Source organism: Cervus elaphus, chromosome 9 (assembly GCF_910594005.1).
Source record: "Cervus elaphus chromosome 9, mCerEla1.1, whole genome shotgun sequence".
Lineage (NCBI taxonomy): Eukaryota > Metazoa > Chordata > Mammalia > Artiodactyla > Cervidae > Cervus > Cervus elaphus.
Window position 1 is genome coordinate 59,675,214 of NC_057823.1, and position 27,435 is coordinate 59,702,648.

At 38.1% G+C, this 27,435-nt stretch overlaps 1 protein-coding gene and 1 pseudogene across 2 annotated transcripts in view; both read left to right on the forward strand.

Moving 5' to 3' along the window:
- The window catches only part of STK32A (serine/threonine kinase 32A), a 130,955-nt gene that overhangs the window by 54,353 nt on the left and 49,167 nt on the right, over window positions 1-27,435 (forward strand). For both annotated transcript variants that reach the window (XM_043913180.1, XM_043913181.1), the window contains exon 5: window positions 20,258-20,431. In XM_043913180.1, coding sequence (XP_043769115.1) covers window positions 20,258-20,431 — 174 coding nt within the window. The remainder of the gene's footprint in view (window positions 1-20,257; window positions 20,432-27,435) is intronic.
- LOC122700349 lies at window positions 12,403-12,893 on the forward strand (annotated as a pseudogene).

Sequence of the window (27,435 nt, forward strand, 5' to 3'; positions counted from 1 at the left end):
GCTGTTTTAAAGCATATAGGTGTGTTTAAGTTTCATTGGGAGGCGTATCCTCACTATGACAGAATTTGATGAATTGAAAATGTATTTTGAGGAGGTAGTCTCAAGAAATAGACTCTTGGAGGAAACTTGAGGAAATCATACATACATAAACTCTAAGACAGTTCATATCTTTTTGCCTTTTCATACTTTTCATACAACCTAGACAGCACATTAAAAAGCAGAGACATTACTTTGTCAACAAAGGTCCATCTAGTCAAACCTCTGGTTTTTCCAGTAGTCATGTATGGATGTGAGAGTTGGACTATAAAGAAAGCTGAGCACTGAAGAATTGATGCTTTTGAACTGTGGTGTTGGAGAAGACTCTTGAGAGTCCTTTGGACTGCAAGGAGATCAAACCAGTCAATCCTAAAGGAAATCAACCCTGAATATTCATTGGAAGGACTGATGCTGAAGCTGAAGCTCGAACTCAACTTTGGCCACTTGATGTGAAGAACTGACTTATTGGAAAAGACCCTGATGCTGGGAAAGATTGAAGACAGGAGGAGAAGGGGACAGTAGGGAATGAGATGGTTGGATGACATCACTGACTCCATGGACATGAGTGTGAGCAAGCTCCAGGAGTTGGTGACGGACAGGGAGGCCTGGGGTGCTGCAGTCCATGGGGTCGCAAAGAGTCGGACACGACTGAGCGACTGAACTGAAGATGGTTCATATTTTTGAGAGTTTATTTTTGAGGTGTTATGCTAAAATATTACATTTATGACCTCATGTATTTTCAAATACTAGTTCCTATACATTAAAAATAGTATTTGTCCCTTTATAAAGATGAGTAAGCTGAAGATGAGAGGTTTGATTCATTGCCAAACTACAAAACCAGAAAGTCATGCCAAGTCTAGATTCCAAATCCCACTCCCAATTCTTTAAGACACTCAGTCTTAACTTATATTTTATTTTAATGTTACTTAGAGACAAATATCATTACTTCCAAAACTCTGGAACTGAAGTTTAAAAAATTAAACAAAACTACAAAATCAATTTAAAAAATTTTCAAGAATCTTTAACATGATGAGTTATAATGTGTTAGTGAAACCAAATCACCATTTGTAACTTGATATATTCCAGTTTGAGATTAAAAAAAGGAAAAAAAACACAAACAAGCAATATGCCTGCTCCTGCTTTCCTGATAGAGTTCCAAGTGCTGGATATCAGAACTGGAGATGGATGGAAAGCCTCATGAGACCAAAACATTTCTGAATGTTGGTCTAATTTGACCATAAACACTAGTCTGGTGAAGGAAAATGGGATGCATTAAAGATGAGAAGGGCATGGAGGACAAAGTAAGGATATCTGTATTTGATAGCAGGGCTGGGATGTCCTCTCCTAGCCCTGGAATTCTGAGACAGGCGACAGCTAGGTCAGTAAGGACATAAAATGCTTTTCTGGCTAGAGAGGCAAAGTAGTAGACAATACCAGGTGCTGGATGAACTTTTTCCCTCTCCACTTCATCCACTGGAGAAATCATCAATCAAAATACATGACTCAGCATATCCTGGAACCCTCTCAACCCCGTCAGGGCCTGTCCAGCCACTTTCTGAATCACAAGTGGTAATTGGTAACCCATCAGTCACCTGAATTCATCCCACTTAGAGTGTCTCTCTGCAGGCAGTCTACAATTCTCCTGAAGCACAAAAAGTGTTAACTTCTGATACTTTTTCTCTGGACCCCTGAAAAATTCTATGGGTAAGAATATGATTTAATGGTTCCTCATTATCATCTGAGCATGGGTCTTACTTTTCCTTTTACATGGGCAGGGGGGTGGCGAGATGTTGTTATTCCCCTTTGCTTGTTTACTGGCTAGAATATTCTCTGAGGTACTATCTCAGGAGATTCTGTAGAAGATAATAATAGTCATATTTTCCCCAGAGAAACTTCATAAATAACATCTCCAGAGCCAGTCCAGATGAGCTGATGGATCAGGGAATAGCATTTAAAGCTCTGTCCACAGAGAAGTCAGAGCTGGAGGAAAATCAGCTACTACATCACAATGTCAGGAAAATAATCTGCAGTGTCTTAGGTGTAGTGTTTAAAATTCATCCACAATCTTTATCATTGTGTAAATTATGGATTTTGGTTCATTTTCTTGGAGGCTATAATTTATGGTTTGAATCAGGCAAGTAAGTGTGTGTATTACTATCTCTGAGGCTTTTATGAGTCCCTGCATTCAAAGTCAGTTCCTTCTGTTAGTTTCTAGCACAGTATCTTACACTTTTCCTTCACAGCCCTTATGTTTTATAACTAGATATTTGTGCAAATATTTGTTGTGTAGATGATTAGATTTCTGAAGAAGGAAACCATGATTCTTGGTTTACTCTTTTAGCCTCAGCACCTTGTATAATAAACAAATAATTAGGTGTAAAATGGTCATTGAATAAACAAGTGTTCATCATGTACCAAACTATTTGGATGCTGAGGTTGCTGATGGATGGACTGAGGAAAGCATAAATTCCTCAAAGTGTTCAAATGAGGAATTCAGGTCAAAAAAAAAAAAGAATGGTTACAAGACAATACAAAGCAAGCATCTATAGCTAGGTTTCTGGAGTGTTCTATAACAGAGAAATGACTGGGTGCTCTGAAAGTACAAAGAGGATTAACATCTTATTTATATTTGGTGAGAAGAGGTTAGGAAAGACTAAAGTAGAGGATAAATGAACTCTGAGTCTTTATGTCTCCTGTGCTGTGTTTAGTCACTCAGTCGTGTCAGACTCTGCAACCCTATGGACTGTAGCCCGCCAGGCTCCTCCATCCATGGGGATTCTCTGGGCAATAATATTGGAGTTGGTTGCGATGCCCTCCCCCAGGGGATCTTCCCAACCGAGGGATCGAACCCAGGTCTCCCGAATTGCAGGTGGATTCTTTACCATCTGAGCCACCAGGGAGTGAAGCTATGTCTCCTGATATGTACATAAAAGTTTCCTCTGGGGAAAAAGGAAGTTTTAGTGAACATTTATCATAACTATTACATGGTAGTCCTCACATCCATCCTATGCACTTCCAAAAAAAAATTTTCCATGTTTATGAATTTTAGATATATGCTATTTTTTTCTAATTTTTGGCCATACCCTGCTGCATGTGGAATCATAGTTCCCCAATAGGGATTGAACACACGCACCCTGCATTGGGAGGCAGAGTCTTAGCCACTGGGCCACCAGGAAGTCCCTGCTGCTGCTGCTGCTAAGTCGCTTCAGTCATGTCCAACTCTGTGCGACCCCATAGACAGGAGCCCACCAGGCTCCTCTGTTGCTGGGATTCTCCAGACAAGAACACTGGAGTGGGTTGCCATTTCCTTCTCCAAGGAAGTCCCTAGATATGTACATTTTGAACCTGGATATACTGTACATATAAGATACACAAGAGTGGATAAGGTCATCTATGTGTGTTTTGATGAAGGCATTTAAGGTGTTTTTCCCTTGGAGAATATTATAAGGCTACTTAGGAGACAGAGAAAAAGCATTTTATAAATTTCAAATCTTCTTAACTCTACTGCTGGGTTTTCCTAAAGAGGAAAACTGGAAACTGGACAACATATTCTAGAAAGGGAATGTGGGAAATAAGTACTCTCATAAATTCTTTGTGGGAATTAAAAATGATACACCCTCTATAGAGATAAATTTGGCAATTCAGAGTCTAAAATTACATATGCCTTTACCCTTTGTTTTAATAAACTTTATCTTAGCAAACCCACTTCTAGGAATCTACCCCAAAGTAGTTCTGGCCAAACTACAAAAAGCAAGATGCAAAAAGTTTTTCACTATTGTATCAGTAATAGCAAAAGGCTGGAAACAATGCGAATTGTCCTTCAGTGGGAAACAGGTTGAGTAAACAAGTAACATCGATATAATGCAGCACTACACAGCTGAGAAGGGACTGAGAAGTATGTCTATACGCTATTAAGGGCTGTTGTCTATACCTTTAAGCGGAAAAAGCAGTGTGACCTCAAACTGATCTACAGATTCTATCTATATCCCTATCAAAATCTCAGTAGATTCTTTGGGGAAAAAAATGGCAAGCTGATCTTAAAATTCATGTACAACTTCAAGGGATCTGAAACTCAAGAAATTCAAAGGAATAGCTAAAACAGTCTGAAAAGAACAAAGTTGGAGGGCTCACACATGATTTCAAAAGTTAATCCAAAGCTGCAGTAATGAAGACAGTGTAGAAGGCGCATGATGATAAACATGAAACTGAGTTGAGAGTCTAAAAACAAGCCCGTCATTTATGATCAATTAACTTTTAATCAGGGAGCCAAGAAAATTCAATGGGTAAACAGTCTTTTCAGCAAATGGTGCTGGGACAATGCGATATTCAAATGCAAAGAACCCCTACTTCACACTAACAAAAATGAACTCAAAGTAGGTAATAGACCTAAAGAACTAAAACCATAAAAATTATTATTCTAAAAATCTGGAGTAGATCTTTGTTATCTTGGATTAGGCAATTGTTTTTTAGATATGACACCAAAAGCACAACTAATAAAATAAAAATACAGATAAATTGAACACCATCAAAATTTAAAACTTTTGTTGTTCAGAGACATCATCAAGAAAGTTAAAAGACAAGTGGGAAAAATATTTGCAAATCATATATCTGATAAGGGACTTGCATCTAGAATATGTAAAGGATTCCTACAACTCAATAATAAAAAGAGAGATAAAACAATTGGAAAATGGACAAAAGGTTAGAATAGACATTTTGACCAAGAAGATATGCACACGAGAAGATGTTCAACATTACTAGGCGTTAGGGAGATGCAAATCAAAACCACAATGATATAACACTTCACACCAATTAGAATGGCTACTACTTAAAAATTGGAATATAAAAAGTGTTGGCAAGATAAGAAGTAATTAGAACCAGTGTGCATTGCTGGTGGGAATGTAATGTTGCAGTAACTGTGAAAAGTGGTTTGGCAGTTCCTTAAAAAGGGCTTCTCTGCTAGCTCAGATGGTAAATAATCTGCCTGTAATGCAGGAGACTAGGGTTCAATCCCTGGGTCAGGAAGATCCCCTGGAGAAGCAAATGGCTACCCACTCCAGTATTCTTGCCTTGAGAATTCTGTGAACAGAGGAGCTTGGCGGGCTACAGTCCATAGAGTCACAAGGAGTCAGACACAACTGAGCAACTATCACTTTCACTTCTTAAAAAGTTAAACATAGAATTACTATGCAATCTAGTGGTTCCAATCCTAAGAACATGCTAAAATATTTGAAAAGGACTCAGATACTTGTACACCAATATTCACAGTGGCGCTTTTCACAGACATCAAAAGGTAGAAACAACCCAATTGTTTGTCAATAGATGAATGGAAAAACAAAATGTGGTATATGCATACAGCAGGATATTATTCAGCCTAAAAAGGGATGAAATTCTGATAGATACTGCATGAATAAACCTTGAAAACATTATGCTAAGTGAAATAAGTCTGATACAAAATTTTACTTACATGAGGTACCTGAAATAGACAAACACATACAGGTAGAAACAGAGGTTACCAGGGATCAGGAGAGGGAGAATTGCCATGTATTATTTTAATGGGTAGAATTCTTGTTCAGGGTGGAGAGAATGTTCTGGAAATAGGTCATGGTGGTGATTACACAACATTGTGAATGTATTTAATGTCACTGAATTATACACTTGAAGTGGTTAATATGGTAAATCTTATATGTATTTTACTATAATCAAAAATATTTTTTAGAAGTTATTAATAAATGAATGGAGGTTTTAAAATTGAGAGGAACAGGAAACTTTTTCTCAATATACCTGGATTTGAAGACTTGATTTTGACTTCATAAAATACATAAATATTTTATATAACTATAAAAGAAAATGAAATTTTAAAAACAATCCCCTCAAATGGAATGTATAGTGAAACAAATGAACCCAAGCCTCTCTCTGGTTTTGTCGTATAACCACACAGAAATGTACTATTTCAAGTGATTTTCAGTGACTTTTAGTGTAATTATGCTATAATGACAAAAAAGAATAGCAATTGCTTAAAGTGTTTTCAGTAATGGTATTGTTGAAGGTAATGATATTGCTATTCTGAAAGTGTTTTACATATATTATGGGATAAAGCAAACAGCATGGTGGGTAATATGTTAAAACCTTGAGAGATATCAAAATCTTTGAGAATCAGGATTTTCAGTAAGGAAGAAAGGAGTTACTGCTATAATACTGATGAGATTAAGATTTGCTATAGTCTTGAATATAAATTGAAAATATCACTACGAATTTGTGGCACATTTACCTTCAATTATTTTTGTGTAAACATATATGTATTATGCGTGCATGCATGCTAAGTCTCTTCAGTCGTGTCCAACTCTTTGTGGGCCTGTGGATGTAGCCCACCAGGCTCCTCTGTCCATGGGATTCTCCAGGGAAGAATACTGGAGTGGGTTGCCATGCCTTCCTCTAGGGGGATCTTCCCAACCCAGGGATCAAACCCAGGTCTCTTAGGTCTCCTGCATTGGCAAGTAGATTTTTTTTTTTTTAACCACTTGTGCCACCTGAGAAGCATATATATAAACATATACATATACACACACACACACACACACATATATAATACCTATACTTATATCAAGTATTTATATCTATTCCTAGCTCTGCCTATTGAAAAGACCTAGTAGCAATGACAACCCAATTGCAGCAAACACTTCTGTCACTCCGTCTGGAGGAGGAAATGTACAAGATCACCATGAATATCTTTTCATATCAGAAAGTCTTCTGATAGCTTTATAGCTATCAAAACTTATGAGGGTTATTTCAAAATAACACATGATCCAACTTGGCTATGTTACAAAGGCCAAAGAACAGATATCAGTGAGAGTGACAACATGACACCCATGATTTCATTATGATTAAAAAAATCTTACTGATTGCTTTGGGAGGATTCTAGGAAACCAACAAATCATTTTGAAAAGTGATAAATAAAAGACCTCAACATTCATTTTACCTTTCCTATATGAACCATACCTTAAGTAACCAAATAATTGATGAAAGCCTATTTCTCTTTATAAAAGTACTCTAGCTAAAATAAAAAGGAGAAATGATAGAACTCGAATATTACAACCTCTAAGGAGTCTTTGGATCTAGGCATTCAGGTGATTAGTGATTGATAACACCATGAGAAGATAGACTTACTAATTATATACCTCCTGATCAAAGTACACACCTCCACCTGTGAAGTAGTCTTGCCCCGCCCCACCCAGCAACCCTGCCCAGTCAAACCTGAATCTGGCAAACCTTAAGATCTAATGACCAATTTTTGCAAAATACAGAGCTGTGAAACAGAGAACGGAGAAGGCACTGGCGACCCACTCCACTGTTCTTGCCTGGAAAATCCCACAGACAGAGGAGCCTGGTGGGCTGCAGTCCATGGGGTCGCTAAGAGTCGGACATGACTGAGCGACTTCACTTTCATGCATTGGAGAAGGAAGTGGCAACCCACTCCAGTGTTCTTGCTTGCAGAATCCCAGGGACAGGGGAGCCTGGTGGGCTGCTGTCTATGGGGTCGCACAGAGTCAGACACGACTGATGCAACTTAGCAGCAGCAGCAGCAGAAGCAGAGAAAGACATGCCAGAAATGCAAACAGCAAAATTCAGACTTCGCAACTGTTTCAGCAAAAATGAGTTAATTTCTTCAATTAAAAATTACTAGGAATAAAAGAAAAGAAGAGTTTGGATAAGATAGCTTTAGAATAAAAATAGGTTTCAAAGGCACATAAACCAAGGACAAAGTATGGACCTTGTCTGAATCCATGTTAAGGACTCAAATATTCTATAAAAGATCCTTTCTAAAAGCAGACATTTATAGAATAATCAGTGATTTGTGAACACTGAGTATTTGATGAAAACTTCTAGATCATTAGTATAGATTAGAAGCTGACAGGTCTGTGTTAGTTCCTTTCCTGATGAGCCAAGACAACATAAATAATTTTTTTAATTGAAATATATTTGACATCTAACATTGTGCAATATTAAGTGTACAACATGTTAACTTGACGCATTTATGTATTGTAATATGGTTGCTGTTGTGATAATCAACACTTCTGTCATGTCACATAATGATCTCTTTTTTTAGTGATCGAAATCATTGTCATAATCTCTTAGCAAGTTTATTGATTATAATACAATACTATTTTCTATACTCACTATACTGTGTACTAGATTTCTGGGGCTTATTTACTTCTGGTTGCAAGGAGACAGAATGTATTAGGCATATCAAAGTAGAAATATTTTTGTTGAGTTTATTAGGCCTTCTAAATATAAAAATTAAATGACAAAATCTTACTACTTAGATACCTGGTTACCTTATTTTCAAAAAGATTTTATGCATATACCAGCATATATGTGTAAAGTGTTCTTTTTCCTTTTGTGGTTGTGTTTGTATATCCTTTTTTTTTTTTTTTACTATATACTATTATATACATTGAGCATTCATGTACTGTAATGCATCTTCCCATTGCCGTATCTTTTGAAAATCTTTTCCTATCAGAATATAGATTTGCCTCATTTTTAAAAAATTGCTGTATAATCAGTAACATGAATATACTATAATTTATTCATGTGCTTCCCTATTAATGGGCATGCAAATTGTTTTTTATTTTATATAATGTCCTCTGTATCCTTACATCTTGGTGTAATTTTTCAACTGTGTCTATGGTGAAATTTTCCAGCAGTGAAATTATAGGGTCAAATACCATGTGTTTTTTCAAGAGGTATTTCCAAATTGTCCTCAAAGGCACTCTTACCAAACTACCTTCCCTCCTGAGCGCATGAGAGTGCCCAGTTCTCCACATTCTCACTGATGATGGCTTGCATCATCAAGCCTTGATGAAAGTCTTCTCACTCTGACACACTGGGTGTGTAAATTCTCTCCCTCTTAAATGATACCAAAGCAAATTTAGATTCTTTCTCAATTTAGTTCCCATGTTACCCTAGCGATTAACCTTTCTTTCAGCTTGTTGTGCATGCTGTGGTATTTCAATTCAAACACAAACACACATACACCCCCAAAAAACTGGGCATAATTATTTATAAATTGTTGAAATCTGACTTTTATGAATATTAGGTTTTTCAGTGTTGTCATGGCAAATTCATGAATAATATTGAGATGAACAAAAAGTTCATTTGAGTTTGTCTATAATATCTTATGGAAAAACCCAAATAAAATTTTGGCCAATCCAATACTAGTTTGGTTTTACTTTTTCTGAGTTTCACACTAGACACACTTTGGAAAATTACTACACAGCCACAAGAGGAGAAATATAATGGCCAGTACTCCAAAGAAAGGCTTTAAACTTCCAATTTGTACTTCATAGATGGGATGATGCACCCTAACCTCCTCTTAGCTCATTCCTCAGGGATCTCTTCTTACAAGGGCTAATGCTTTTACTAAACTCTGAAAAGCCTATTGTGGGCACTCCTTGGTCAGAGTGTAAAAATTAATTAATTCTTTTACCATTTTAGTGCACAGGACAACAGTGATTCTTAAAAACACTTCTAGAGATCTCTGGGTGAAGATCAGAAATATCCCACCATTGGAATGAAACTACCCAAGGGGCATGCATATTGAATGTTGAGAGTTAAATCGAAGGGTGTTTAAATAAGTCTTCTACTCCCCAACAGGATTTTTTTAATAAACTTTAGATGCTTTTCATCTCATGAAGTTTATTGGTCGCTATGCACACAATATGTGGTTTAACTACTTGGATTTAGATGCAATCCTGCCTCCACGATGTCCTAACGTGGTTCTTGAGGAAATATTTAACCTCTCTACACCACTGTCTTTTTTTCCCCAATCAATGTCTTTTCTTCCCCCACAATTTTCTTGAAGTATATTATACACATCATAAAATTCATGATTTCACGTGTGTGGTTCAGTGATCCTCAGTAATTTTACTGAGTGGTGCAACCATCACCATAAATCAATTTTAGAACCTTTTAGCCTCCCAATAAGATCCCTTGTTCCCACTGAGTTAATCCCCATTCCCACCTTGAGCCCCAGGTAACTAATAATCTACTTTCTGTATCTATAAATTTGCCTTTTCTGACAGTTGCACATAAACAGAGTTACAAATACGTAATCTCTTGTGTCTGGCTTCTTTCATGTAGCATAAAGTTTATGAGGTTCATCCATGATGCACTCTCTGCTATTAATTTGTCCCTTTTTAGTGCTAAATAGCATGTCACTGTATGGATGTACCACATTTTGTCTGTCTATTCACCAGTTGATGGACATTTAATTTTTCTCTAGTTTTTGGCAATTATGAATAAAGCTGCAACGAATATTTGTGTACAGGTCTTTGCATGTAAATGTGATTTTATTTCTCTTGGATAAATAACTTTAAAAGTGGAACTGCTAGATGATATGGTAATTTAATGTTTAACTTTTTGAGAGATTCACAAACTATTCTCCAAAGTGACTGCACCATTTACATTTCCACCAGCAATGTTCGAGTGTTCCCTTTTCCCTGCATCCTAGAGCCAACATTAGTTATTGTCTGTCTTATTTATTGCAGTCATTCAGATGAGCATGACATTTGTGGCTTTAGTTTCCATTTCTCTAATGCTTAATAATGTTAGGCATCTTTTCATGTGTATCTTCTTTAGTGAAATGTCCGTTCATATCTTTGCCCACTTTTTTGGGGGTCGTATTATTTTTGAGTGGTAGTAATCCTTTGTAAATTCTGGGTATAATCCTTTATCTGTTACATATTTGGCAAATATTCTCTCCTAGTCTGCTGCTTACTTTGTCATCTTCTTAATGGCATCTTTTGGGAAGTGCAAAAATTTAGATGATCTAAAATTTAATAAAATTTTAATGGTCAATTTTTTAATAGACCTTGCTTCTAGTATTGTATCTAGGAAAGCTTTGTTTAATCCAAAGTCTCAAAGATTGTGTCCTATGTTTTACTCTAAAAGTTTTGTTGTGTTGGCCCTTACGTTTACATAGGTGATCTATTTGCGTTATTGTTATATATGGTGTGGTTTTAAGCTCATCATTTTTGGATGTGAATATCTAATTGTCTCAGCACCATTTTATTAACCAATGGTCTTTTCCTGGCATCTCAGTCAAAAATCAATTGACTATAAAGATATATTTCTGAGCTCTTAATTCTGTTCCATTGACCTATACCTCTCTCATGCCAGTACCAAACTGTGTTGATAACTATACCTTTATAGTACATCTAGAAATTGGGAAGTAAAAGTCCTCTGATTTTTTATTTTCAAAATTATTTTGGCTATTCTAGGTATTTTAAATTTCTTTATAAATTTAAGAGATGCATGTCCATTCATACAAAAACAAAAAGCCTGCTGGGAATTCGATAGGAATTATACTGACTTTAAATATAAATTTGAGTATAACTGACATGTTAACAATATTTGAGTCTTTTAATCTATGAACATGGACTGTTTCTCTAGTTATTTAGACCTTTAATTTCCATAAGTGAAGTTTTATGATTTTCCATGTATGTCTTGCTCTTCTTTGCTAAATTTACTTTTAAGTATTTTATTATTTTTGAACTTTTCTGAATGCAGTTGTATTCTTAATTTTACTTCCATTTTGCTCACTGCTTAATAGAAAAATACAATTGATTTTTGTATATTGGTCTTGTAGCCTAAAACCTTGCTGTCTTGTTTATTAGTTCTAACAGTTTTTTTGTAATTCCCTTATGATTTTCTATGTGCAGAATCATGTTGTCTGTAATTAAAGGAAGTTTCACTTCTTCCTTTATAATATTCTTTCCTCCATTCTTGGCTTCCTTTATCCTTCTTTCCCTCTTCCCATCTTTCCTTCCTTTCACTGGCTAGAATCTTCAGTACTATATTGAATAGAAGTGAAAGGAGGTATTCTTGCCTTGTTTCTGATCTTAGAGGGAAAGTATTCAATCTTTCCCTATTAAGTATAATATTCACTGTTTTATTGCAGATACCCTTTATCAGATTGAGGAAGCTCCCTTCTGTTTCAAGTTTGTTGAGAGTTTTTATCATGAATGAATGTTGTATTTTGTCACATGCTTTTCCTGTGTCTATTGAGATGATGATAATGTTTTGTCCGTTATTCTACTCATATGATGCTTATATTCATTGATTTTTCAGATATTAATCCCATTTGGTCATGGTGTATAACTTTTTGAATATGTTGATGGATTTGGTTTGCTGTTTTATTGAGGATTAAGCCTGAATTGCAAGTAGAAGATGAAGAAAGGCAAAGATGCACTGGCCTTCTATTCTTTCCCCACCTTCCTCCTTTCTGACAAAAGAAAGCAGAGGCGCTTTAAAATCGTACATGTCTGAGACAGGAGGACAATAGTCTCAGGATTTAAAAGCAAGAGCATTGAGAGTAAGCATGAGGTTACTATCCTAGGAGGACTCAATTAATCTGTAGAGAAGTTTTATGGACCACAAGGAACACCATATGAAGGCAGAGTATGGAAAGTTAGAGTAGATCTTCCTGATAAATACCCTCTCAGATCACCTTCTATAGGATTCATGAATAAAATTTCCCATCCAACATTGATGAAGCATTAGGAACTGTGTGTCCAGATATAATTAATCAACTTGGATAGCTCTTTATGATCTTACCAATTTATTTGAGTCCTTCGTACCCCAGTTGTTGGCCTACTGCAACCTCATAGATCCTCTCAATGGTGATGCTGCAGCTATGTACCTCCATCTACCAGAAGAATACAAGCAGAAAATTAAAGAGTGCATCCCGAAATACGCAATGGAGGAGGCACTGAAAGAACAGGAAGAGGGCACCAGAACTCTCTTTGGAGAGTTCTATGTCTGACTTTTCAGAAGATGAGGCCCAGGACATGAAGCTGTAGTAGAAAAAGCACCTGCTTTTCAGAAAGGCTATTATTTCCTAACCATGTGAAGCAGACTATTATATTCATATTTAAAGAAAGTAATTTCTTATTACTAAACAATGTTTTATCAATAATAGCATTGAGGTATATATATATTTTTTATATGTATATAATATATATATATATAATGTATCACCCTTTAGATCCTGATTTCTTGGTCATTTCTCAACCTGAGGTACGTAGCATATTCCCACATTCCATTTTGGTAACAATATGTGGTCCATATGCATGCATTCATAAGTCCATTTGGCCATGTCAGCCTGTGTGCTACTGAACTGTTAAAAGGAATAGCTGCTCAGATAGGCATGAGTCAAAATAACAGGAAAAAGTTGCTTCTTTTATTTGTGGTTCCAAAGATACAAACCAAAGCCAATTAGCTTTTGGATGTGAAGACAGAGTAGGGTTTTTTCAAAACAGAAAGGAAAAAATTGGGGAGGAAGAGGCCTTCTGTGGGAGCATTTAGAGCCAGCCACATCAGGACCAGAGCTGCTGCTCGCTGTGCATCCTAGGTGGCCCCACTTCTGTGGAGTAACAGTATAAGACAGGGAGCTCACTGAAGCATTGAAACTTAAAACAACTTTTTCAACTTGGATTTTAAGTACATTTCTATATGTAGATCCCCGCCCCTCTTGCTACCAGGCCCTGTAGCCACAAGTGTTTTGTTGTTGTTGTTGTTGGTTTGTTTGTTTTTGCTTTGGAGCCTTTTGGAAATATTTTCTGAATCTGATTCTTTTTCTTGGGGATAGAACTTGTGTTCCAGACCATTTTTTGAGAGGCTAGGACAGGAGGAGAAAGTGACTGGGAAGAGGTTTCCTCTCATCTGGCAGAGTCCCATTCTCATCGTGCTGTTGGCCACTGTGAGCCCATTGCCCTGGACTAATAAGGGTGGTTGTGGGGGTTTTGTTTTGAGGTTTGGGGTTATTGGTGGTTGGTTTTTTTTTTTTTTTTTTTTGGTGTGTGTGCATCGTGCTGAGGTTGCACATTTAATCTTCACCTTCCACGAGCTTGCTCCCCCTTGGGCAGCCTCTCAGTGGACCGTTAAGACTCGGGAAGAAGACCGTGCTGGCGGCTGTGCCCCCGGATCCTGTCACTCGTGTTTTGACTGTGTGTTCCCTTCTGCTGCTCTTGGCTGCAGTCTCTCATCGTCTCCTTGTGGGAGTGGGAAACGGGTATCATAGACCCAAATTATTTTAAATTTAAATAAAGTTCTAAATTTAAAATGAGTAACAATTGGAATAAATAATGGTTCTTGTACCCAAAGTGACTCTACATGGGAAAAAAAACCTGAATTGCTACTATCAGTAAAAATGAGGATAAAGAGATTATTTACCTCATACGTTTATAGTAACAATTAAATACAGTAATACATAAAGTAACTAGCACGGTATCAGAACATAGTAAGAGCTCAATTAATGGGAATCATGTTGATTATACATATATTCACAAAAGGGCACTCTCCTACACCGTTGGTAGGAATGTAAATTGGTGCAGCCACCACGGGAAATAGTATGGAGGTTCCTTCAAAAACTAAAAATAGAGTTACCATATGATCCAGCAATCCCAATCCTGGGCATATATCCAGAGAAAACACAGTTCCAATTCAAACAGATACACACACCCCAAAGTTCATAGTGGCACTGTTTGTAATAACCAAGACATAGAAGCAACCTAAGTGTCCATCAACATATGAATGGATAAAGAAGCTGTGGTATATATATACACACATGCAATGCATATTACTCAGCCATAAAAAAGAATACTAATACCATTTACAGCAACATGGATGGACCTAGAGCTTATTATACTAAATGAAATCAGACAGAGAAAGACAAATATGATATCACTTATATGTGGAATCTAAAAGTAGTACAAATGAACTTATTTACAAAACAGAAACAGACTCACAGACATAGAAAATAAACTTATGGTTACCAAAGGGGAGGCGGGGGAGGGATAAATTGTGAGTATAGAATTAACAGATGCATACTACTATATATGAAATAGCTAAACAACAAGGATCTGTAGCAGAGGGACCTATATTCAATATCTTACAATAAACCATAATGAGAAAGGATCAAAAAAAGAATATAGATATATACCTATATATATGGGCTTCCCTGGTGATTCAGGCAGTAAAAAATCTGCCTGCAATGTGGGAGACCTGGGTTCGACCCCTGGGTTGGGAAGATCCCCCGGAGAAGGGAATGCCTACCCACTCCAGTATTCTGGCCTGGAAAATTCCATGAACAGAGGAGCCTGACTGGCTATACTCCATGGGGTCGCAAAGAGTCAGACACAACTGAGCGACTTTCACTACACACACATATATATATGTATATATATAACTAAAAATCTTTGCTGTAAACCTGAAACTAACACAATATTGTAAATCAGCTATAAACCAGTCAATAAATATCTTCATATAATCATTTCTGTAAAATAATAGGAAACAATGCATAAAATAAGTTAATCTGCTTAATACCAGAGCTATATTACATTCATGGGTGGAAAAACAAAGGTAATTTTAATATCTATCCTCAAGGTACTAACAGGTACTGCTTTAAGCAGTTTATGTATATTAACTGCACTTAATCTTACCAACAGCCCTGTGAAGTATGTACCAGTATAGATGGGCATGTGGGTGACTTATATAACTTGGTGCATCTAGTTTTAAAAACTTTAAAAGGCAGAACGGGGATTTGAGCACAAGCAGTCTAACCCCAGAGCCAAGTTCCTTACCACCATGCTATGTGCCACATTTTGTGCTAATTACTTTACAAACGTTATATCTAATTTGCTTCTTATGTACAAATATCCTCTCTGAGTTTCAGTTTCCTTTAAGGAACTTGCTCTAAATTAACATTTGATATTTAAACCTAGGCCTGCCGAAAGCCTGTGCATTTTCCATTTGTATTTTCTATCTGTGTGTTTCTAAATGGATTCCATCTTTGATGAATCAGTATCTTTTTCTACAAAGCTGAGAACTTTTAAAAGTAATAACTGATATTTGTCCAGCATTTCCCATGCTTTGCTAGATGGAGACATCAGAACTGTCCCTTGCTCAGGTAAAGTCTCAATGCAGATTTGACACAACAGCTCTGGAACAAACAGCAGGTTCCCCTAATGTCAGGGTTTTCAGGCTTTTTTCTCTGTCTCCCACAGGAAGAAATATTTTTCATCACAACCCAGGAGGTATACTCAGAGAGACACACATGTACAAACAATGTTTATAGTCTTACATGTTAATAGCATTTATTTTATGTTACTCAGTCTTTTATTTTTTTAAGTGCATGTTAAAACCAACCAAACTGACTTCACAACCATTAATTAATTATGACTCACAGTTTAAAAAACACTCCATTGGAACATATTTTATTGAGTTGGCCATAAAAGGCATTCAGGTTTGTCATGACAGCTTATGGAAAAACCCAAAAGAACTTTTTGGCCAACCCCATGGTTCTTTCCAAAGCTCCATTTCCAAGCAGGTGAGTGACTGATTTGGTTGATGGCATAGTGGAAATGACAGCAGTTAATCCAAAAGCATACAGGAAAATACTTTCAAATTATGAAAAGTTGTGTGCATAAGAATATGGCATTGTGTATAATAGGGAGACATGATTTTCCATGGAATACTAGAGATGTCTCTGTGAGAAGTGTCCCTTGGGCTGAGACTGAAAGATGAAGTGACAATAACCAGGCAGCGGACAGTGCTGTGTGCAGGCAAGGCCACACCACAGCCCAGTCTCCTAAGGCTGCAGGGGCATGAACTACTAGCTGAGGAATGGAAGGAAAAGATCTTCAAGATAAATCTGGGGAAGTAAACAGGGCCAGGTCACATAGGGTCTTGCAGACCATGGAAAGAGGTGAAGGGGATTCCTGAGGCTGGAGAACATAAAACTCACCTTGTAAAAAGATAGCCATGGTGTGTAGAATGGACTGGAGAATTTCAACATGATACAAAGAGCTGTGAATAGTCTGCTGCAATATGGTGGGGTGGGGTGGGGGAGGGTGGTAGTCCTGTCACTTATCTCCTCTCTTAGTGAGCAGACTTTACAATGCACTTCACATGCATGGGGACCAGACTTACTAATTTTGGAGCTGCCAACCGAGAAATAAGCAAGCCATGATATAGCATTTTTTAAAAAGTAATGAAAAATGCATCTCTGAGACTATGGGATAAATGGTCAAGGTATAGGGAAGCTCTTACTCTTTTATGCTGAAAAAAAAAATCAGATTATGATATGAACTTTCATATCCTAGTTATTACCAAACTGCATTATGCTCACATATTTTACTGAATATAGTTCTGGAAATAAAATACTTATCTTCTCACCCTCTGAGAGTTTAGGATCTATGATAGAGGGCCTCAGATCTGATGTGTGAAAGGGGAAAGAGGATTTTTAACAGCCACACCTGGCTCCATGATTAAAGAAATTTAAAATCATGCTGGGCAAGGGAAGCGTGGTGCTTCTTGCCTGGGATGCTTCTTTCTTTGATTAATCATCCCCTGCATGGTCCAACACTGTTGTTCACTTGCCACAGTCGGCACCTTTATCAGTCCTTTTTTTGGATAAAAAGAGCTTCGCCCAAGTCACAATAAAAATTGTTTGTTCACTCAGGGTGAATTTAATAAGACCTTTGTCCCCCACTTAACGTTAAAGGAAGTAATGGGAGAGGAGTTTTCTGATCTGTGACCAGTTTGGGGACCTCCACCCTGCCTCCAGCAGGGAGCTGAACACAGCCAGTCACTGCTCTGTATGTGAACCCAGTCTGCCTAGGTTGTTTCCAGGGGCATCCAGTGATGCTCACGGTTAGCACTCTCTTCTCTCTTCTTTTGGTACCCAGTCCTCACCTACCTCATTTGCCAGCTATCCCAGTGAGACCCTGCTCACATGCCATGAGCCATCATCGTTTCTATTATATTAGCCGAGGATAGCCTAAGGTGCAATAGGTCTCAGGCAGGATTACATATAATTAGCACACCCTTACTTCCTGAAAACCTGTAAACACAACAGATAAAACGTGTAGTGGTGCAGCTGGGAGGATTGTGAACCAAATCGCCCATGTCCAGGCACCTATCCTGGTGCCCATTAAACCTGTGGCAGAGATACCTAACCAGTCCTTGCATGAAGGTGAAGAATAACACTTCCTACACTTCTCACATTGTTACCAAGCACTTCCTGTGTTTCTATCGTAATCCCCCCCACACACACCCCAAGGCTTAATTTCTGACATCTGTGTGAATCAGTCTTCAGTGGTAAGCAGAATTTTATTTGTTCAACAAGTGAACTCTGAGAACCTAGCTTTCATTAGAATGTTACTCCCTTAGATTAATGCTTCATTGAATTGCTCATTTTTCTTTTGTTTTTGTGTTTGTAGCACAATGATCATTCTAAAGAAGAAAATGTTCTCAATACACTTCTTCCATCATTGATATTCTACGTTTGTTTCCTAAGCAAAGAATTTGTCCCTCGGCATTGGTTTGCATCCCTGGGCACTGCTTTGCGGTCTCTCAATTCTGTGATTCAAATAAAACTTTAAAATGTGATCTCTGTGACATGATGTCAAAAGAAACATGTCACAATAGTGTTGATACAGAGGGCTTTTTGTGACTAGAGATCATGTCTGTGCTTTGAGGAAAACAAATCAGAGCAGTTGGAATGCATTTTTACAGGAGGTTCTTTGCAAACAAGCAGAGGCCAATCCTGCTCACCTGTGTCTCGTTTCCTCTTCCCGTCCCTCCATCTCTTGCTCCTTCAAGTCTGATCATGTGTCTTGCTTAACCCTCTTCAGGGTCTCTCCAGCAGCACAGACTTGTGAAGCTCCTGTCAGGGGATCTGCTCTCTGCCTTCCTCTCCAGCTTCCCCATCACACATCATTCCAACAAACCCTCACTCTTCTTTCCCTCCTCACACTGTGTTCTTTCCCATGTCTGTGCTTAATCCAGGCTGTTCTCCTCGTTTAAATCTTACTTTTGGACCTGGAGACCCCTTCACTGCTCCCATCTATAGGGTGTTTCATCTCATGTAAATTACTTAAACTTCTCTGGGCCTTGATTTCCTCCTCTGTAAAATGGGAGTATAAGAGCAGCATTGTGGAGTCAATGACACAAACATGTAGAGTGCTTTTAGAGCCTGCCCCGGAGAAGCCATCTAATGGAAACCTCAGCCATGTTGGCTTTATTTTGTATTTATTATTGTCACCATCCTTCAAAATTTAACTCCAGTGTCTCCTGTGTTGAGAAGCTTTCCTGTCACTGCTCATCCCCAGGACTGAGTGAATTACTTCCCTTTCCTGTACACTTACTTCTTTATGGCTCTCTTTATATCTTTTTTCTTATCATGAATGTGGTTTATGATTTGTTATAATGTTAAGCAGTGAAGTCGTTAATGTGGAAAAATAAGCATGAGATGGTTCAAGGAGGCCTCATGACTCGTGTTTTATGGACCTCCTGTAGCAGTGTATTCAGGATATGATTGTTAATGACAGGTGAATAAATGGAGTTTTCTTCATTTTCTGGGCTTCATAGCTCTGTAGACTTATGGTTAATGGGTGCTTATTGTATGCCAGGAATAACATTAAATATTATACTCATTGTAGCATTGAGACATATATTACCATATGTATTAATAAAATAGCTAGTAGGAAGCTGCTGTATAATGCAGGGAGCTCAGCTCAATGCTCTGTGCCAACCTAGAAGGGCGGAGTGGGAAGAAGGTTTAAGAGGGAGGGGATATATTTATATTTATGGCTGATGTGTGTTGTTGTACAGCAGAAATGAACACAACATTGTAAGCAATTATCCTGCAATTCAAATAAATTTTAAAAATGTTACACTCATCATATTTAGTCTTTAGTTAAAAGTAAAGTGTTAGTTATTCATTCGTGTCTGACTCTTTGTGACCCCATAGATTGTAGCCCACCAGACTCCTCTGTCCACAGAATTTTCCAGGCAAGAATACTAGAGTGGGTAGCCATTCTCTTCTCCAGGGATCTTCCCAACCCAGGGATGAAACCCAGGTCTCCAGCATTGCAGGCAGATTCTTTATCGTCTGAGCCACCACGGAAGCCACACCACCACCAAAAAAAGGGTTATACTCATCATATTTAGTCTTTACTATAATCAAATGTGGAAGATCTTCTTATTTGCATTTTACACATGTGGAAACTGGGGACCTAAAACAAGTAATAGACCAGTACTCCCAAAGCCTGGATTCTTAGCTCAGGAAAGCTTGGCTCAGATCTGTAAGGTGTCCTTTGCCTCTAGGCTTCTTTAGTGTGTAAATGTATTTAACCCACTTGCATTTCTAATTCCTTTCCAGGTATTCCTTCCAAGATGAGGAAGACATGTTCATGGTGGTGGACCTCCTGCTGGGCGGGGACCTGCGATACCACCTGCAGCAGAACGTCCGCTTCCAGGAAGACACTGTGAAGCTCTTCATCTGCGAGCTGGCCATGGCCTTGGACTACCTGCAGAGCCAGCGCATCATTCACAGGTCAGTCAAAGATATAGAATGAGTAGGAAGAAGATTCTTTGGAGAGAAAATTTGAGTCCCAACTTCTATCATCCACCCTATAGTGAGTCCCCGGTGTGGGTGTGCTGCAGACAAGTCAGCAAAAGCAATGTATCTCTTTCACTTGGGGCATTTGTGTCAAAGACAAACAAATAACACAAGTAGCTATAAACCCAAACAGACAATAGAGATAAAAGGATAATACTTGATATTTATAAAGGAGTTGGTAGTTTTGATGGCAATTTCCTATATAGTATCTCACTTGATCTCTATTGTGATAAATGAGCAGAGCAGGTATAGTTAGACCAGTATTAAATCTGAGATTTTGTGATTTGGAGACATTAAATTATCATCTAGGGGCTTTTTAAGAATTTTGAACCTAATCACCATCAAAGCAGCTACTATTTAACTGGATTTTCATATGCCAGGCATCGCAAGGTATTTTCATGTATTATCCTATTCAATTCTCAAAACTTAAAGAGGACTCCACACTTCATTACAATATTCCCATTCTTCAGATGAGAAAAATATGGCTCAAAGATTCACCAAAGAGAAACCCTGACAAACAGTGTTGCCAGATTCATACCTAGATCTCTCTCATTCTAACATCAGAGCTCTGTCTACTATACTAATCTGCAGTTATTACACATATGAAATATATACCATAATACATTAGACATCATTAAATGAACAATCAACACATGTGACTCTGCCACTGTCGTCTCGAATCCTTGAAGAATCTGCTGAGTTTTTATGTCTCATTTACTAAACATTTGGCTAGACCGACTATTTCCCCACCACTAGTTAACATCTAGAATTTATTAGAACTAGTACAGATCCTTGGTTAAAAATGTAGCGTCATAATTTATATGTGCAAGTACTGTAGACTAATCCTTTTTTTTTTTCTCTTTGGCCTTGGCACTTAACATAATTATTATTTAATTTTCTATGTTTGGAAGGGCCCATTTGTATTGAAAATGTGCTCTTTAGGCAGTGGATAAATGGAAAGCAGACCAGTTAATCATGTACGATCTCTGAAGTAAAATTTACACACCTGGTGTTTTTCTCAATAACTGGGAATCCTGTTGACAAGAGCTCTTTCTCCCATACTGGCTTTTTGGTAGCCACCACCCAGTTCCTTCCTAGGAAAAACTTTGCGTATTTGTAGGCTCTAGAATCCCTCTCAGAGTCTTCATGCTCACTTATCCTCCCCTAGATTGCCAACCCACAGTCTGTGTGGGGTGCTGACATGGCAGATCTCTGGCAGGAGGCAGAGACTGTGAGAAGCCCCCAGAGGGCACCTTTTCACTTTCTCCCTCCTCTGTTTGAATCTGAGTTCTGTGCCTTCTTTCTCTGAGTTTCATTTTCTCAGTCATCACAAGATTCTCTGAGCCTTTTTGCCATGTGCTTAGAACCATATTCTGAGAAGAATTCAGGAGAAAAACAAAACCGAATATGTGACACAATTTTCACCCTCAAGAAACTTAACCATACCAAGCAGCTTTGTTCTGTCCTTCTCTCCCTTATTTACTTTTGCTGTCATAGTTTTGTCACTTAAAATAAGAAATCAAGGATTAAGTTTCTGCTTCTTGCTTTTTACAGACTCACGATTATTACTTAGAACTCCTCTTCAGAGGGCCTCTTTGTACTGAACTGTCTCCTCACCACGGAAGGCGGACACAATGACATTATGAATGCAGGGTTAAAACAAGATGGCATCCTCTTGGGATCAAAAAACAATCCAGATGTATTTCAACTGCTGATGTGTCCTACCTTGCCTCCCCAAGTGTTCTGTTTTATAGGCAATCATAGCATCTTGTACCTCTCCTGAGGCATTGTGATGTTTTCACTATATAATTACCTAATGTTTGTTTGTTCTACTAAATCGTAAACTCAATAACTTAAGGCCATGTGTGGTATGCTTCTCACTGTATAACCAGTGTTCAGCAAAAATCTGAAGGAATGAACACTGCCTGAGCCACACGGATGATTGATTGCCTAAAAGCCCAGTTTTACAGATAACAAAGACAAAATTAAAATAGAAGAAATTAAAACCATAAATTTCAGACATTTGTTGGCCTTCATGTTGGGTAATCATATAATTTATCATCCCAACCAGGGTACTCCTGAGAATGAAAGGAGTTGGTGTTAATAATTATGCTGGGACAACAGGCAAAACTCATACATGTTTTGGAAAAACCAGGACATCTACCAACCTTGTTAGGGCTTTTCAAGACAGTAGTGGCCAAATAGGTTTTAACTGTGAGAGAGCTCTAATTACCAGAGCTTTCTGCCTTCTGAGTATTAGATATCAATGTGAATTGATTTCCATTTGAAGTGGTTTCAAATGGGTTAAAAAAAATCATGTACATGGTGAAATAAGCAGTGTCCCTTTGTCTGCGGCATTTAGAGGATAATAGTGCACTCTGAAGCTGGGACTCCCGGGGCAGAGTTAAAAGCATGACGAGCAACATAGAAAAAGAAATGGAGGCTTCTGAGTACTCTAATTCTATTTCTAAATCTCTGCCTTCAAAGAATCTGCAAAATGCATGCTATATTTGATAGAATCAAAGATAACAAAACATCTTTCAGCTACTTAGAGAATTAGATTGGAAGACACATCTTGAGTTCCAGGGTATTAAAATGTGAATAAAAAAAACATTAAGAAAATACAGTAGATTCCCCAGGCAAGAAAAGACTATCTACCTAAAGGGGCAGATATAAAATACGTGACTTCCACATACAGATGGCTGAAAGGCCCATGAAAAGATACTCTAACTATTAGAGAAATGCAAATCAAAATTACAGTGAGATATCACCCCACACCAGTCTAAATGGCTATCATCAAAAAATCCACAAACAATAAATGCTGAAGAGGGTGTGGAGAGAAGGGAACCCTTCTACACTGTTGGTAGGAGTGTAAATTGGTATAGTCACTATGGTGAACAGCATTGAGGTTCCTTAGAAAAAGTAAAAATAAAGCTATATGACCCTGCAACCCCACTCCTGGGCATATACCCAGAGAAAAACATGGTCCAAAGTGATGCCTGCACCCTAATGTTCAATGTAGCACTGTTTTCAATGGCCAAGACATGGAAGCAACCTAAATGTCCATTGACAAAGGAATAGATAAATAAGATATGGTACATATACACAATAGAATATTACTCAGCCATTAAAAAATGAAATAATGCCACTCTCAGCAACATGGATAGACCTAGAGATTGTCATTCTGAGTGAAATAAGTCAGACAGAGGAGAAATATTGTATGACATCCCTTATATGTGGAATCTAAAAAGAAATGATTCAAATGAACTTATCTATAAAACAGAAACAGACTCAGAGAGTGAACTTATGGTTGCCAGGGGAATAGAAATGGGGGGAGGGATAGTTGGGGAGTTTGGGGGGCGGGGATTGACATGTACACACTGCTATATTTAAAACAGATAACCAAAAAAATAAAACAGATAACCAACAAGGTTCTACTGTATAGCACAGGGAACTCTGCTCAATGTTATGTGGCAGCCTGGATGGGAGGGGAGTTTGAGGGAAAATGGATACATATACATGTATAGCTGAGTCCCTTTGCTATCCACCTGAAATGATCATAACATTGCTGCCTGGCTATACTCCAATATTAAAACAAGAATTTAAAAATATATGTGACTTCCTAATTTCATAACAACATTTTGCCTCTGGACTGGGTCAAAGATTCCAGATTATCTGTGATGGCCAGCAACTGTGGATGGAGCAGCCGTGGTGATAGGCTGTCGTGACTGTGGGCTTCTGGGTACCAAGCGCTCTGCTAAGTACTTGTGAATTATTTCCTTCCATCTGCCCACAAATCCAAGAGGCTGATGGTGTGATTGTCCCCATTTTACAGCTGATGAAACTCCAGTTCAGAAAATAACTTGGCTAATATGTAGGTGAGGCGTCACTGGAAGGATATGCAAGGCTCTTAGCCTCTCTCCAAGCTCCTGATGTTCAGCTGTTGCCCTGGGGAGGGCATGGTGAGGGTGAGGCATGGCCACCTGCCTTCAGATATCCACGCTGTCTGGCTGCACAAGTGAGGATGACAGAATAGCCCAAAACTAGAAGCTAAGTTGTATGAGAATGACAAGTATTTCAGTAGAGAAGATGATTTGGGGTAACAATAAAAGCCTCTTGAGAGCTCAGGGGGTTTAAAACCAGGAAGGAGAGTTTAATCCCTGGAAAGGGAACTGTATTCTGAATGAAAGTATTCATTTGTCTCTCTGCAGTAACGTAGAATGAGTTCTGTTTTTAATTTTTCCTGCCAGCAATGTCTAGCTTATTTTTTTAAACACCGTAGATCTTATTTCTGCCTAAATTCTAAGTGAAACATAAATGGGGTTTTGTTTTATCTTGCTTATAGATTTTTTTAATTCACAGACTTGACTTTTTGTTGTTTCCTAAATATGTAGAATACTTAGCTCATTTTTCTCATTTTTAGGGTCTTTTTTCTCTCTAGTTGTAAAGGACACAGGACTGCATAGTCACCATTCATTTTGAATTGTGCAATTAGACATATTTTTTAGTCAAGGAGTCAAACATTTTTTTAGCTCTAGTTTCCAAATAATGGCCATTTCTTCCTTCAATATTCCCCTTTACTTACATTAAATCAGTGAATGAAGATTTTAAAAACATGGACACAGTCATTATTTGCTTTTAGTTTTAAAAATAAGGAACATTAAACTCATTACAATCCTTCCTATGAGATAGTACTCTTTAGTTTGTTGATTGCCACAGTCTCTCCAGTGAATAAAGTAATAGAAAGTAATTTTTACAGTGCAAAGACAAATTTGCATTCCCTCCCTTGTCAGCTGTTAAAGATGCAATCCCAAATTTAAGCTAATAAGATGAATCATTTGGGACAGTTAAATAGCAAGAGTCATGCTGGGTCAAAATACCATTTGAGTGGATGTTTGTTTTTCCCACTTTCTAAGAATTATCTCACTCTAATAAAGTTATAACTCACTGATTTCTAAATTCCTATCGGAATGCAATAAAAATCTAATTAGGCCCTTGATATCAATGACTGCAGTACAACAGAATGTGTTGCAAAAGTTCATCTCCAACTGATTACAGATATGTTGAAGTAGGAATAAAAGAAAATTCATGATTATAAAAAAAATAATAGGATGTTATTTTTATTCGTCACCTTTACGTTCTTTACTGTAATCATAGAAACCTTGGAACTTCAATGGATACACAAAGGAAACAGTTCTTGCACTCCCTGTCCTGGACTGAAGTAGCTACTTGTCAGAAGTTTATATTCAGTTCAGTTCAGTTCAGTTGCTCAGTCGTGTCCAACTCTTTGCAGGCCTCCCTGTCCATCACCAACTCCCGGAGTCCACCTAAACCCATGTCCATTGAGTCAGTGATACCATCCAACCATCTCATCCTCTGTCGTCCCCTTCTCCTCCTGCCCTCAATCCCTCCCAGCATCAGGGTCTTTTCCAATGAGTCAGCTCTTCCATCAGGTGGCCAAAGTATTGGAGTTTCAGCCTCAACATCAGTCTTCCAATGAACACCCAGGACTGATCTCCTTTAGGATGGACTGGTTGGATCTCCTTGCAGTCCAAGGGACTCTCAAGAGTCTTCTCCAACACCACAGTTCAAAAGCATCAATTTTTCGGCACTCAGCTTTCTTTATAGTGCAACTCTCACATCCATACATGACCACTGGAAAAACCATAGCCTTGACTAGACAGACCTTTGTTGGCAAAGTAATGTCTCTGCTTTTTAATATGCTGCCTAGTTTGGTCATAACTTTCCTTCCAAGGAGTAAGCGTCTTCTATTTTCATGACTGCAATCACCATCTGCAGTGACTTGGGAGCCCGGAAAAATAAAGTCAGCCACTGTTTCCACTGTTTCCCCATCTATTTGCCATGAAGTGATGGGACCGGATACCATGATCTTAGTTTTCTGAATGTTGAAGCTTTAAGCCAACTTTTTCACTCTCTTCTTTCACTTTAATCAAGAGACTCTTTAGTTCTTCTTCACTTTCTGCCATAAGGGTGGTGACATCTGCATATCTGAGGTTATTGATATTTCTCCCAGAATCTTCATTCCAGCTTGTGCTTCATCCAGCCCAGTGTTTCTCATGATATACTCTGCATATAAGTTAAATAAGCAGGGTGACAGTATATATCCTTGACGTACTCCTTTCCCAGTTTGGAACCAGCCTGTCGTTCCATGTCCAGTTCTAACTGTTGCTTCCTGACCTGCATGTAGGTTTCTCAAGAGGCAGGTAAGGTGGTCTGGTATTCCCATCTCCTTCAGAATTTTCCACAGTTTATTCTGAGCCACACAGTCAAGGCTTTGGCATAGTCAATAAAGTAGAAATAGATGTTTTTCTGGAACTCTCTTGCTTTTTTGATGATCCAGCAGATGTTGACAATTTGATCTCTGGTTCCTCTGCCTTTTCTAAAACCAGCTTGAACATCTGGAAGTTCACGGTTCACGTATTGCTGAAGCCTGGCTTGGAGAATTTTGAGTATTACTTGACTAGCGTGTGAGATGAGTGCAATTGTGCAGTAGTTTGAGCATTCTTTGGCATTGCCTTTCTTTGGGATTGGAATGAACACTGACCTTTTCCAGTCCTGTGGCCACTGCTGAGTTTTCCAAATTTGCTGGCATATTGCGTGCAGCACTTTCACAGCGTCATCTTTCAGGATTTGAAATAGCTCAGCTGGAATTCCATCACCTCTACTAGCTTTGTTCGTAGTGATGCTTTCTAAGGCCCACTTGACTTCACATTCCAGGATGTCTGGCTCTAGGTGAGTGATCACACCATCATGATTTTCTGGGTCATGAAGATCATTTTTGTCCAGTTCTTCTGTGTATTCTTGCCACCTCTTCTTAATATCTTCTGCTTCTGTTAGGTCCATACCATTTCTGTCCTTTATCGAGCCCTTCTTTGCATGAAATATTCCTTTGGTATCTCTAATTTTCTTGAAGAGAT